The sequence below is a fragment of the Mustela nivalis genome (genome assembly GCF_964662115.1).
Source record: "Mustela nivalis genome assembly, chromosome: 8".
NCBI classification, from domain to species: domain Eukaryota; kingdom Metazoa; phylum Chordata; class Mammalia; order Carnivora; family Mustelidae; genus Mustela; species Mustela nivalis.
In genome coordinates, this window is record NC_139027.1 from 18,024,644 (window position 1) to 18,037,439 (window position 12,796).

General features: G+C 38.6%; 1 protein-coding gene across 17 annotated transcripts in view; it reads right to left on the reverse strand.

Moving 5' to 3' along the window:
• Positions 1–12,796, reverse strand: part of ITSN2 (intersectin 2) — a 140,648-nt gene that overhangs the window by 47,927 nt on the left and 79,925 nt on the right. For all 17 annotated transcript variants that reach the window (XR_014315451.1, XR_014315452.1, XR_014315453.1 and 14 more), the window contains 5 exons: positions 9,107–9,282; positions 8,652–8,796; positions 5,272–5,477; positions 3,354–3,418; positions 1,391–1,557 (listed from right to left, as the gene is read on the reverse strand). Coding sequence is in view for 13 of the 17 variants with exons in the window: in XM_082744988.1 (XP_082601114.1) it covers positions 1,391–1,557; positions 3,354–3,418; positions 5,272–5,477; positions 8,652–8,796; positions 9,107–9,282 (759 nt within the window). In the remaining 4 variants the exon portion in view is untranslated. The remainder of the gene's footprint in view (positions 1–1,390; positions 1,558–3,353; positions 3,419–5,271; positions 5,478–8,651; positions 8,797–9,106; positions 9,283–12,796) is intronic.

Here is a 12,796-nt window from a genome sequence, read left to right on the forward strand (position 1 = left end):
TTTACTTTTGTTACTTTATTTTTTAAAAGACTGTTTATTTTTCAGAGGGAGTGAGCATAAGCAGGAGGAGTGGTAGGCAGAGGGAGAGGTGGTCTTCCCGCTGAGCAAGGACTCTGTCCCACCCCCAACGTGGGACTTGGGATCATGACCCGAGCAAAAGGAAGACGCCTTAACAGACTGAGCCATCCAGGCATCCCTACTTTTGTTACTTTAAAATAAGTATTTTTAAAATTCTACGGTTTTAATTTCTAATATGGAAAACAGAACTATGTGTAACCCATATATATGTGTATTTTAACCTATATATGCATTTTTAAAATACATTTAATAAAAGATTTTATTTATTTATTAGAGAGAGAAGAGAGAGCAAGTGGGGAGTGGCAGAGGGACACGTAGAAGCAGGCTCCCCAACGAGCAGGGAGCCCAACGTGGGGTTCCATCCCAGGACCCAGGGATCATGACCTCAGCCGAAGGCAGATGCTTAACCAAATGAGTGACCCAGACATCCCCCACCCATACAGTTTTAAAAACTCTTTAGAGTGCCCAATAATTTTTTTAAAGATTTATTTATTTATTTATTTAAGAGAGAGTGGGAGTGGGAGGGGAAGGAATCTCACGCAGGCTCCCCGCTGAGCGCAGAGGCTGACAGACGCAGGGCTGGATCTCAAGACCCTGCTGAGATCATGACTTGAGGTGAAATCAAGAGTCAGTTGCTCAACTGACTGAGGTACCCAGGTGCTCCTAAAATCCCCAGTAATTTTTTTTTTTTTAAGATTTTATTTATTTATTTGTCAGAGAGCGAGAGAGAGTAAGAGCGAGCACAGGCAGAGTGGAAGGCAGAGGCAGAGGGAGAAGCAGGCTCCCTGCGGAGCAAGGAGCCCGATGTGGGACTCGATCCCAGGACGCTGGGATCATGACCTGAGCCGAAGGCAGCTGCTTAACCAACTGAGCCACCCAGGCGTCCCCCCAGTAATTTTTAAGAATGTAAAAAGTTCCTCAAATCAAAGAGTTTGAGAACCGCTGTATTGTACGGCACTAGTGGTAGGATGAAAAGAGGCAGGAACTGAGCGTAGGATGAGTCACATTAACACCAGGGCTGCAAAGATTTACAAACTCCTTGAAGGTGATCCCTGGGATCTGGGACTCCTTCCTAGCTCCTCCTTCAGTAACCATGATGCCCAGCTCTACCTTTGGCTCCTACTCTTAGAAATTTCATGAAATCCTGTCCCTCTTATTTAACAGGATCCCCACAATAAATTCTATTTAACTGGTGCCACCTTCAGTGGTGTCCTTACAACCAAAGCTTGTCTATACATGGGTCTCTGTTTTCAGTATGAATCTCAATACACAAGAATGGAATAATTTTGTTTCTATATCAAAATAACTCCACCTCTTGATCTTTTGGCTTGACATAATTTGATGGAAAAATTCCAGTTCTATCTCCAATGCTTCCTGTCCACCACTCTCCATCTTTCTGGGTCACCAGTATTTCTTCACCTTCAATGAAAGTCAAATCTCCAGGTTCTACACTCGAATATGAATAAAGTGCAATATACTCTGTAGGAAACAAAACAAAAAGAAACGAATTTTGGTTTTAAGAGTATAGAAAGCAAAAGATTATGTTAATCTCCAAACCTTGTGTAAATTAACTAAAAAAGACCTTGTAAGTTAAGGAAACCAAATGTGAAAAGATATTAAAGTAGAAAAAAGAATGAGGCAATTATTTAATAATTTTGAGAAAAAGATTATTTAACATAAAGCTTTATCACAGGGTTTCTTCTTTTCCCTACTGTAGCATCATCACCACCGTCTTATCACAGAGAATCCAAAAACACAAATAGGTAGAAGTACCTCTACAGAGTTAAGATATGAAAGTATTTTTTCAATTTCCTTACACAAAATATCATTTAATATGCTAAGTTTTTTTCTCTCTAATTCTTTTATATATCGTTATGGAAATGCCCAATATTGACATCCGTACCAGTAGCCAAGTTCTACCACAGTGACCCGGCTCCTAGCACAATGCTTGGCACAGAGTAGATGCTCAATACATACTGACTTCTTTGGGAAAATATATTGGCTTTGGTTTCCATCCCTGTCATTACTGCTATTTAGAATAAACAGTCAATGACCTGGTTGTAGAAGTCTTTCTTAGTTTCCAGTTAATTTTATTTGTCAACATGGAATTTCATATGTACATCATAAACTAGAAATGACTAGGAACACCATCTACAACCTACTTACTATTCATGTTCCCAGTATTACTGGGTGATTTAACAAAACCAAAAATGCCTGCAAGGTTTAGGTATGCTGCAATTAGCAAGGTCTCCCCCAAACACTCCTTCCTCCCTTCCTAGACTCACTTCACAAACTCATTCCACAGTGAACCTATGAATGGGTCCAATCTGGCTGGTGATCTGAGCTCTCTAACCTTTCACAGCCATGCCCTGACTCTTAACTTTCCCTCCGTCCACAAGAGCTTTCTCTTCCCTTGTCACTATGCGAAATTCTACTCCTTGCTTAAGATGATCCAAAACTGCCTTGTCCGTGGATTCATAGGTCCTATTCAAAATTCAGTTCTATGTACTCATTACATAATTTCTTACAGTGGTATGCCTATACTCCCCAGTCTACTGTGAGGACTTGGGAAACTGTGTTTTATTCATCCTTGTATTTTTCAGGCTTCAGCACAGAAACTTTAACATAGTAGATACTGAATAAATGGTTTAATTTATCATTAAGCTAATCTTCTTGAGCAGTGATGTAAACATAAAATGTACTTCTACTATTCAACTAATTTTACAGGGGATGTACATCATTCATTTATAAAGCTATGTAACTGTTAAATAAATGTCAGAAACTTAGGGTGGATAATCTTTCATTTTTTAGTACATTGAAATAAAAAAATAAATTATTAGTCAGCCCAAAGGGCTATAGAAAAAAATTTCTTTGTAATAATTATGATAAAGTACACCTTGATTTCAAATCCTACTTAATGACTTATATGATACACTGTAATTAAAATGCAGTTTGTAAGTAAATGTATTAAAATTGCCTAACCTGGATATCTAAAATAGCAGGAAAACAAAAACCTTCATGCTATCTCACTGTAACATTTTTCATTTATGATCTTATTGAGTCTATGCTGAATTTTTATAGTACCGATTTTCTAAAAGTGCCATATGTTTTCTATAGTCTCAATCTTCACATGAAATAGCTAAGGGGCAGGTTCCTCTAAGCCTACTTTAACAGCGAAGACATGGAAACAAGGCAAATAACAACTGTGGGAACTCAGACAATGAGTCAATAGCTAATCTGACTCCCATTTAATTTACAGCTTGCCAAAAACTCACCATCTCCAACTGTATAGGCTGCAGAGGTAGGTTTCTTGTTTATAGCTGCATACAAAGCTTCTGATCTGCCAAATAAATATACAAACCGATTTTAAAAAATAATGAAACAAAGACACCAACAAGCAAAAACCAAGAAAGGCGATCAGCAGGTGTTTGCAGTACTTTCTTTTAGGGCTTTCTAAAATTAATTTAAATATTGTCTCAGTACACAGGCTAGAAATATTCTCATAACACAAAATCATTAGGGGACTAAGAAGGGCCTAGTTATAAACCTCTAAATGTTTTAATGAAGTAATTTCAACATGATTTATAAATAGTTTTTTTAAAGTGTGAGTTACTTTGCCTTTCTAGAGGAATTTAAAAGACATAAGTGCTTTGGTAAATGGACAGTAATTTAGTAAAGCACATAGGGGGCTTGGCTTGGTATATGGAGAAACAAGAAGGACATAATATATTAATTTTAATATTTGTTTTGAGCACAGAACTTTATTTTTATATTTCAGAAACAGTAAAGCTTTTAATTTCCAATTTAACCCAAGAAACTGTCTTTAAAAATGTGGAAGACTGTCGTACTTAAGAACTGGACATCTGTAGGATGTACCAGTGCTCCCCAGGACCCTTGAGGAAATTATACAGTAAGGCAGTTCTCAGGGAACAGAATGGAAACTTACTACAGCTCATGGTCACAGCTTAACAGACTGCCTTGTTTAAGGCATGATCTCTCCATTACTGTAGGCTTTCAAGTTGTATGCCTTATATGCTAGAAAAGGTCAGGAACTGAATGAAAAGTTAGGGGGGAAAAGCATTTAAACTTACTGTCTTTGCGCTTATGTCTTCTACTCTATAAAATGTTATGGTGTTTAAATAGATAATTCCTATCAAGGGCCCAGCTCAGTGCCAATATGCACCTGTCAGCTCTGAATTGCTATCACTTACAGAATTTTAAGTCTAAAATTCCATGTCAGTCTGAAGAGTAAATTTCTGCATTTGAACTAAAAATTCCTACAAAGAGTCTCAGCACTGAGAAGGTTTTTAAAGATTAATTTATTTTTTTTATCTCATCAATTAGAAAACTGCAAAGTAGGTAATTCTATACAGCCTGACAAAAAAAATAGCAGAATCCGAACTCAAGCCTCTTAATTTCCAAAGACCTGTCTCTTTCGTTCAATCAGATCACTTTTCTATTTAGATCAATTTTCATGAAAAACACAAGAGACAGCTCCCCACTGCTACATTAGAGTACTTATTTCTTAAACATCTTAAAGATGTCTGATGATCTGACTCCTCTGCACTGGGAAATAAAGGCCAGAGACCTTGTCCACTTGCTGTTCTCTGAAAATGGATTCAACTGACTGTTCGTTCACTGACTCCTCTGCTTATTCACTGAGCTAACATGACTGAGAAGCTAGTGTGCACCGCGATGACACGAGGCAGGGAAAAGCTGAAAAACAAACAAAAGACATGGACCCTGTCCTCCTGGAGCGTATGCTCTAGTAAGGGATATGGTTAAGATAATGCGTAAGAGAGCAGTTAGAGAGGTGTGATCTTCAAGGAATTCTGGAGGCCCAGAAACTGCAAGCCCTCCACTCTGGCAAAGTAAACCTTTATTTAAAAACTGACAATGTAAAATAAACAAGGAAGAAGTGCTCCAAAGGAAATGAAAAAGAACTCTAATTGACCTGATAGCACAAAGAAAACAACAGATCTCAAATTTTAAGCACTTTGAGAACTTTAGGAATCGGAAATAACTAGAATAAAAGATGTTCTAAAACTGATATAAATATCTGAAACACACTTTTTTCACTCCAGAAATTGCCCTCCTGATGGTCAAACTCAAGCGTAAATGTTTTACATTCTACAGTGGACTCACTAGGGAAAACACCAACATCCACATCTCATGGAAACACAAAATGCTTACTCTTCCCGCTTGACTTCACTCCCAGGGATGATTTTGACATAAGATTTTGGAAACCATCCTCTTCCTCCATGTACCTCTCCAAACCACCAATTTTCTTGCTGCTCCAAGACAGTAATAATATCGTGTTTTGAGAAGTTCAAGTGGTTATCTTTCTTTGCAGTCCAAGAACAAAGGGCCTGTGCCTTTAGGTTTTCTACAACTTGTCCCTGTGAATACAAAACCACAAAATTAAAAAAAAAAAAAAAAAAAAGAAAAGGTAACCGTGACTTCTTTTTCCTAATATATAACTTATTAACTGTTTAAACAGAGACAAGTTTGGTGTGGTGGTGACTTAAGATAACCTTTATCTATCAACCCATTTAAAATGACAGATGACAGAACATTTGAATAGCCTTCTGCTTGTTAAAGACTGAACACCTACCATTCAAGGAAACATCTTGGCACAAAGGAACACTAGATTGTAGGAGAAACACTAGACACTCAAGAAATGTTTTCATAAATCCATCAAGCTGACATCATGGAACAAGTGCAAAGAGCTACTATAGCTCTTCCTACCCTCTAGTTCCTGACCCCCTCCGTGCAGTCACTACAGGTCAAAGGTTGCGCCACTAACCAATACACATGGGCTGTGCTCTCTTCCCTCCACTTCTTAGCTTTTGTTCCCCAACTTCCTCCTGGTATTCTTACTCATTCTCCTTTCCTTGCTCCTCTTGGAGGAAGGAGTGTTTTGTTGATAAGGCTCATCTCTTTACCTGTGCCCTAAATCTTCTATTATACCCTCCATTTTCCAAAAATATTTTGTAACATCATGAAGTGCCTCTCTAAAATAGCTAATCTCTCCACCTCTCTACTTAGTTTCTACTTCTAAATTCCTTAAAGACAGGAACTCAATCCGTTTTAATTTAGGTTCTGCACCCACCACTCTATTGAACCTCTTCTTGACAAGGTCACTGATAACATCAAAGTGCAAAAAGCTTCTTCCAAACCCATATCTTCCCTGATGTCTGAACAGTGCTGACATCGCTTACACCCCTGTCCTTCAGAAAACTCACTCTCTGGTGCTTGATGGATTCCATCTTTGGTCCAAGCCCTTTCCTTGCCTGTTTCCACATGACTTCCCTAAATTACCTTATTTATATCTATGCCTTTTCAAATATTTAAAAAAAAAAAAAAAAGGATTTTATTTACTTATTTGTCAGAGAGAGAGAGACAAAGAGAGCACAAGCAGGGGGAGTTGCAGGCAGAGGGGAGATGCAGGCTCCCCACCGAGCAAGGAGCTGGAGGTGGGACTCAATCCCACTAAGATCATGACCCGAGCCCAAAGGCAGAGTCGCTTCCTCAAATATATATCTTTTTTTTTTTTTTTAAAGATTTTATTTATTTATTTGACAGAGAGAGATCACAAGTAGGCAGAGAAGCAGGAAGAGAGAGAGAGAGGAGGAAGCAGACTCCCTGCAGAGCAGAGAGCCCGATGCGGGACTCGATCTCAGAACCCTGAGATCATGACCTGAGCCGAAGGCAGCAGCTTAACCCACTGAGCCACCCAGGCGCCCCCCTCAAATATATATCTTAATTACAACTTTATCTCCTGAGCTCCAGTCTTGTAAGTCCGACTCTGCTTATGTGGCCTTCCCACCACATTGTCTCTAAACCAGATACCTAAGTTGCAGGTGTGGGATGCATTTTTGGAACCCACGGAACCCACTCCTCTTGCGATGCCCACCAAAGACAATGCCATCACCTTCCTTCCCGTTACTCGAGCTAAAGATCCTGAAGATACACAGAAGGGAAATCCATTTCCTCTCCATGTTTTCTCTCCTGTGGCCCGGGCTCACGCCATCCTCTCGCTCCCCGGCTCCTGCAGCACCCTTCCTCCTTAATCTCCTTCCTTCACTTCCTTCCATTCATCCGGCCCCTGTACTCTGGTGGGGTTAGGTTAAAATATATACCTCTTAGAAACTTTCAGGGGCTGCCCACTGCCAAGCTGCTGGGCACTGTACCAAACATTTCACAAAGAGACCTCCACCTCTAACTGTGCTTCCTGACCCTTTCACCACGAATCCTGTACTCTGGCCACACCATAAATAATTCTCATCCTGCAAACTCTTTGTGTTAACATGCCTCACTGATCTTCCCCAACTTATTTTTTCACAGGAATAATGTTCCTTCTCTGTTTGCTAAAATCTCGCTTATCTTCACCTTCCCACTCAAAAACCTGGCTCTTTGTGAACCGTGCTCCAATTTCCACAGACTGAATGAGATCTGTCTCAGCTGTATATACCTCAAGACTTTGCAGAGTATCTTTATGACAATACTTCTCATAATTTATAATTATTTATTTCTTTTTTAAAAAAGATTTTAAAGATTTATTTATTCAGTTGAGAGAGACCACAAGCAAGCAGGAGGGTAAAAGGGAGAGGGAAGAAGCAGACTCCCCATTGAGCAGGGAGCCCAAAGGTGGGCTTGTTCCCAGGGCTTGGAAATCATGGCCTGAATCAAAGGCAGACACTTGACTGACTGAGCCACCCAGGCGCCCCTACAATTATTTATTTCTTTGTCTCATTAGATTATGACTTCTTAAAGCAGGGATTTTTTTTCCCCATTAAATTTTTAGCATGTAATGAGATGCCTGGAACGAATGGTCACATAATAAGCATTTTTTTGAAAGAAGGCATATCTCTGGACTCTACTGTGATGAAGTCTGTGCTTTCTTTTCAATAATGTTCATGTAAAAATGCTTGATCTGTAATTTAGAGGTAACAGTTAGATGTAATGATCACATCTACATCAGAGGATAAATATACATAACATAGTTCCCACACAAATAACTTTTTTAAGAACAAAAAACCAAAACCTCCCAAGCCCAAAAAACTTCTTATAGGAACTATGAATTAAGAATAATATAATCAGACTCGTAACAATGACATTTTGAGCTTAGAAACCTTAACTAGTAATAACTGGATGCTATGAAAATGAATCACTGGGAAACTTCTAAGTAATAATTTCTTTACATCACACTTGGACAGTAAGAATAGAAACCAAATGCTACAAACTCTGATTAAAAGAGTAAATGATGCCTTTGTACAAAAATCTTCATTCTATTTTATGTGAATAGAAGCAATGTCAAAGAATAAAGAACACAGGACCCTCTGTCAGTTGAGTGTCTGACTCTTAGTTTTGGCTCCGGTCATGATCTCAAGGTTGTGTGACTGAACCCCGCGTTGGGCTCTGCGCTCAGCACGGAGTCTGAGTTTCTCTCCCTCTGCTCCTTCCCCCACTTGTGTGTGCTCCCTCTCTCTTCCCCCCTCTCTCTCTAAAAAATAAATAAATCTTAAAAAGGAAAAAAAAAGGATAAAGCACACAAAATTAAAAATACACACCTGTCCATGAATCGGTGATACAGATCCAGGGGACACAGTACGAGTAAAAGCTGACTTTTTCTGCCATGACGTATTAACAGTTAGGTTTGTAAAAGATACATTTTGATAATCAGTCACTGATGCTGGTTGATTTGAAGAAAGTGATCTGTAAATACAACACTTCGATGTAAGTACAGTTAATCATTTAAAATCTAGTGAAGTACTACAAATTTATCAGCTTGTATGTAATTTACTTTGTGTTTAAACACAATTTGTGGGAAAAAAGTTCATGAACAAAGTACTGTCCTACATTTTTATTTATTAAATTCCAGTATGAAATCTGGAACAAAAGGGACTCTTGGAGAGCCCAGCACAGATTAGATTATGATTACATAGCAGGCTGACACAAATACCTATATTAAGTATTTATACATTACCAAAAAAATGCATAAACTCCACTGTTAGCAAAAACTTACTCAGAGGAAGTTGAGGTAGCAGATACAGATACTGTAGGGGGAAGTAAGGCCTTCTTAGGAGACACAGATTTTTCACCTGATGGCATTTTTTCTACGTAGTTGCATGGAAACCAGCCAAAATTTCCTTGAAAACTACCATAAAGCCAACCAGGTTCTCCTATGGTTTTTTCATCAACCTATGGAAACAAAAACAAGGGTTAACAATGGTTAGAATGCCACGGATTTACAAAGGAAGAAAATGCAGACTACTGTATAGTAGCCTCATTTTCAGAATTAAGTCCATTGAACTAAAGAGTCAATGCCATTTTCTACAAATTAATAGGTCACTCACTATCTCTAATGACTGACAAAGTGCCTTTTTAAAATTTAATTTTTAATTCCATCCAAGTTAAATATGAAAATAGTTTACAAAAACAAACAGCATTCCACATGGTTTATGATAGAAGACCCTATCACTCATTATGCCCTGATTTCCACTCCTCATAGTAACTTGCCATTTTCATTGGTTTCTTCTGTATTACCTTCTTTACCTCTAAATAACGTATTTATACTATTTCTTGAATGTTTCAATTTTAGACATTATCTATTGGCTTTTGATAACGGAAAATCAACATTTAACTGTCTTCTACTACATCTTCTTATTCTATCGATACTGCTATCTCAAAATTTTTGGTTAAATTATATTTAATGTTTACATTATTATGATTCTGTAAATAAATTTTTGCATCTGAATTATGCACTATTCTGATAATTATACTTACTTTCTTGCAAACTTGTTATTATCCTATAGTTAATCATTAATTTTTGTTTTGCTTAGTTTTTTCTGTTCCTATGACAGTCTTCTTGAACTCTCTAAGAGTTCTGAATACTATTTTTCAACTGGTAACACACATAGGTGGTTTATAGTTTCATTTTTTTCCCCCTTTAATTGCTGAGTAATATTACATTGTATAGATGTACCACAATTTTTGTTTAAATGCTTACACCTAGTGATGGACATCTGAGTGGTTTCCAGCTTTTGGCTATTACAAATAAAACCATGAACATTTGTCCTTGTATATTGATTTTGTATCCTGCAACCTTGCTTGTTAAACACACTCATTAGTTCTAAAATAGCTGGCACAGCTATGTAGTAACTATAAAATGGTGTTCTGAAACAGAACAAAAGAAACCCCTGCTAAAATATCATCCTGTAGATCTAGTTTAAGGCTACTTTAAAAGAGCCAATCCAGAGCACTAAAACTAAAGACAAGAACATAACAGACCCCAAGGAAGTACGCAACCTAAAGTAGCATGCTCAGCAATTTACCTGATTTAAATGTTGGTCTCAAAGCACGGATCACTGACAGTTAAGAATACTGGCGTTCGAACACTAACTTCCTCCTTTTCCTACAAACTGTTAAAAGTCTCCTTTCTTTAATACTTTTTCCCAATATTTTCTACCATTCCAAGAAGAAAAGGCCCATTCGGGGCACTTTGGTGGCTCAGTGGGTTAAAGCCTCTGCCTTTGGCTTGGGTCATGATCCCAGGGTGCTGGGATCAAGCCCCACATCGGGCTCTCTGCTCAGCAGGGAGCCTGCTTCCTCCTCTCTCTCTCTGCCTGCCTCTCTGCCTACTTGTGATCTCTGTCTGTCAATAAATAAAATCTCTGGAAAAAAAAAAAGAAGAAAAAGAAAAGGAACATTCACTTCATCTTTAGAATTAGACCAAGCTTGCTTTGTCAGGGGTCAATTTTAACCAATTTCATATCTGTTATTTATAGCTCTGATTACACAGAGATTTACACAGAGAATTAAACTAGAAATTTTTATATAGTTCTCACAGGTTGATGGAAATTATTACTTCAAAAACAGCATTAATACATATGAACACTGGAAAAATAGGTTGTCATGGAAAATGTTGCCAGGGCTCAGTGGAATTTGTAATCTTTTTCACCTTCAAACAAATCTCTTCTGCTACCCTCATCCATTAAGTTGATTAGATTTTGCCTCCTATCTTACCAAGGATAGGGAAGCCCTCAGATCTGAGCTCACCTTCTAACTCAGCAAAATGCATTTTTAATAATCCCACCCATCCTTTCTTTCAGTCCTCTAATCTCTAAGAGGTTATCTAGTCCTTCCACTATTCTCTCCTCCTGGGCTCTAGATTCCAAGCCTTCCAGCCTTACCAAGGATCTTCCTCATCTGCATTCACTAGTCAGAATAGAGAGGTCTGCCAGGGAGACATGAGGTGCCTTCCTAAGTGTTCTGTGTTCTATATGTTGATCTGAGTGGTAGTTTCACAGATACACACATGTGCACTAATCATTTGAGCTGTATATTTACAGTTGTGCACTTTAGTAAATCCAGTATCATTAATCCTTTCCCTCTCTGCAGATCTTCTCTATCATTATTTGAACTTGCTCAAGCTTCAGCCAAGTTAAAAAAAAAAACAAACATCAAAAAACCATAAATCAAAACATAGAACAACCTCCCCTCAACCCATACACCTCACTATCATTTTCTCTCCCTTCCAACTTTCAAAAGCCAAGCTCCTTCAAAGAATTTTGTATATTCACCATTTCCTCTTCCTCCCTTCCAATTTGTTCAGGTCACTAAAATCTGGCTTCTTCACCCACCACTCCACTCAACTAGTACTGTTTTCCTCCAGGTTAACAATAGTCGTGATACTGTTAATCTAATGGTTATTTTTATTTTTTTTTTTTTAGTCCCATCTTATTTGACATACAGACCCAGACCACTCTTCTCAAAATTCCCTCCTGCTAAACTACCCTCCTGGCTTTTTCCTACCTCTCGTTGTTTCTTTTAAGACTTCCCTTCCTCTAATAATACCTCCAGTGTTCATGTCTCTTGGGGACTGCATCATCAGTCATCCTCTACACTCATGTCAATTACCATCACAACAGAGTGATGACACTTAAACTGGCCGCCTCTGATCTCTGCCTGAGATCCCTCTATATTTCTGGATAGCCAGAGGTGTATCCACCTGCTGCCTAGGAATCTGAAACTCACCCCAAATTAAACTCATTGTAACTCTTACTCCAATTCCCTCCTTCTGATCTTCCTCTCTTAGTGAATGACGCTGTCATCAACCAAGGTGTCCAAATCAGGCATTTGTAACACATGACTCATTCTTTACATTGGTGATTTGGCACAGAACATAGTCAAGAAACTCTAGCTATCTCAATGTTCCCATTGTCACTGCCACCAGACTGGCTTGATGACCACGGGCGAGGTCTGCTGTAAAGCTGGTAGCTTTCCACCACCTTCCTTCCTCAACTGCATTAGAATGTCTGTCTTTCTCATTAGACTATCAGCAGTTTAAGGGTAGAGACTGTGCCTTGTTCACTATATTCCTAGCCTAGCACAGCCCTCAAAAAATATTTGTTGACAGAGTAAATAAAAGATATAAGCAGAACTGTAAGTGGGCTCCTCGCCACATAGGCTGCATCTCTTCACTTCTGGACCAAATTCATCATTAACAGGTAGAAGATGAGGAAGGCCACCAGACTGTGGCACTGTCAGTGGTGGCAATGGTAACAGAAGGAAGGGGGACCATCTCGAGTGTTTGAACAGATGCTTCTAGTAAACTCTATGCCAAGTATCACTAAATATCTGCTGTGTAACAGATAAAATACACCAAACTGGTGACCACACAGGGAAAAATGAAAGCAGGCCCTGGCTCGGTAGT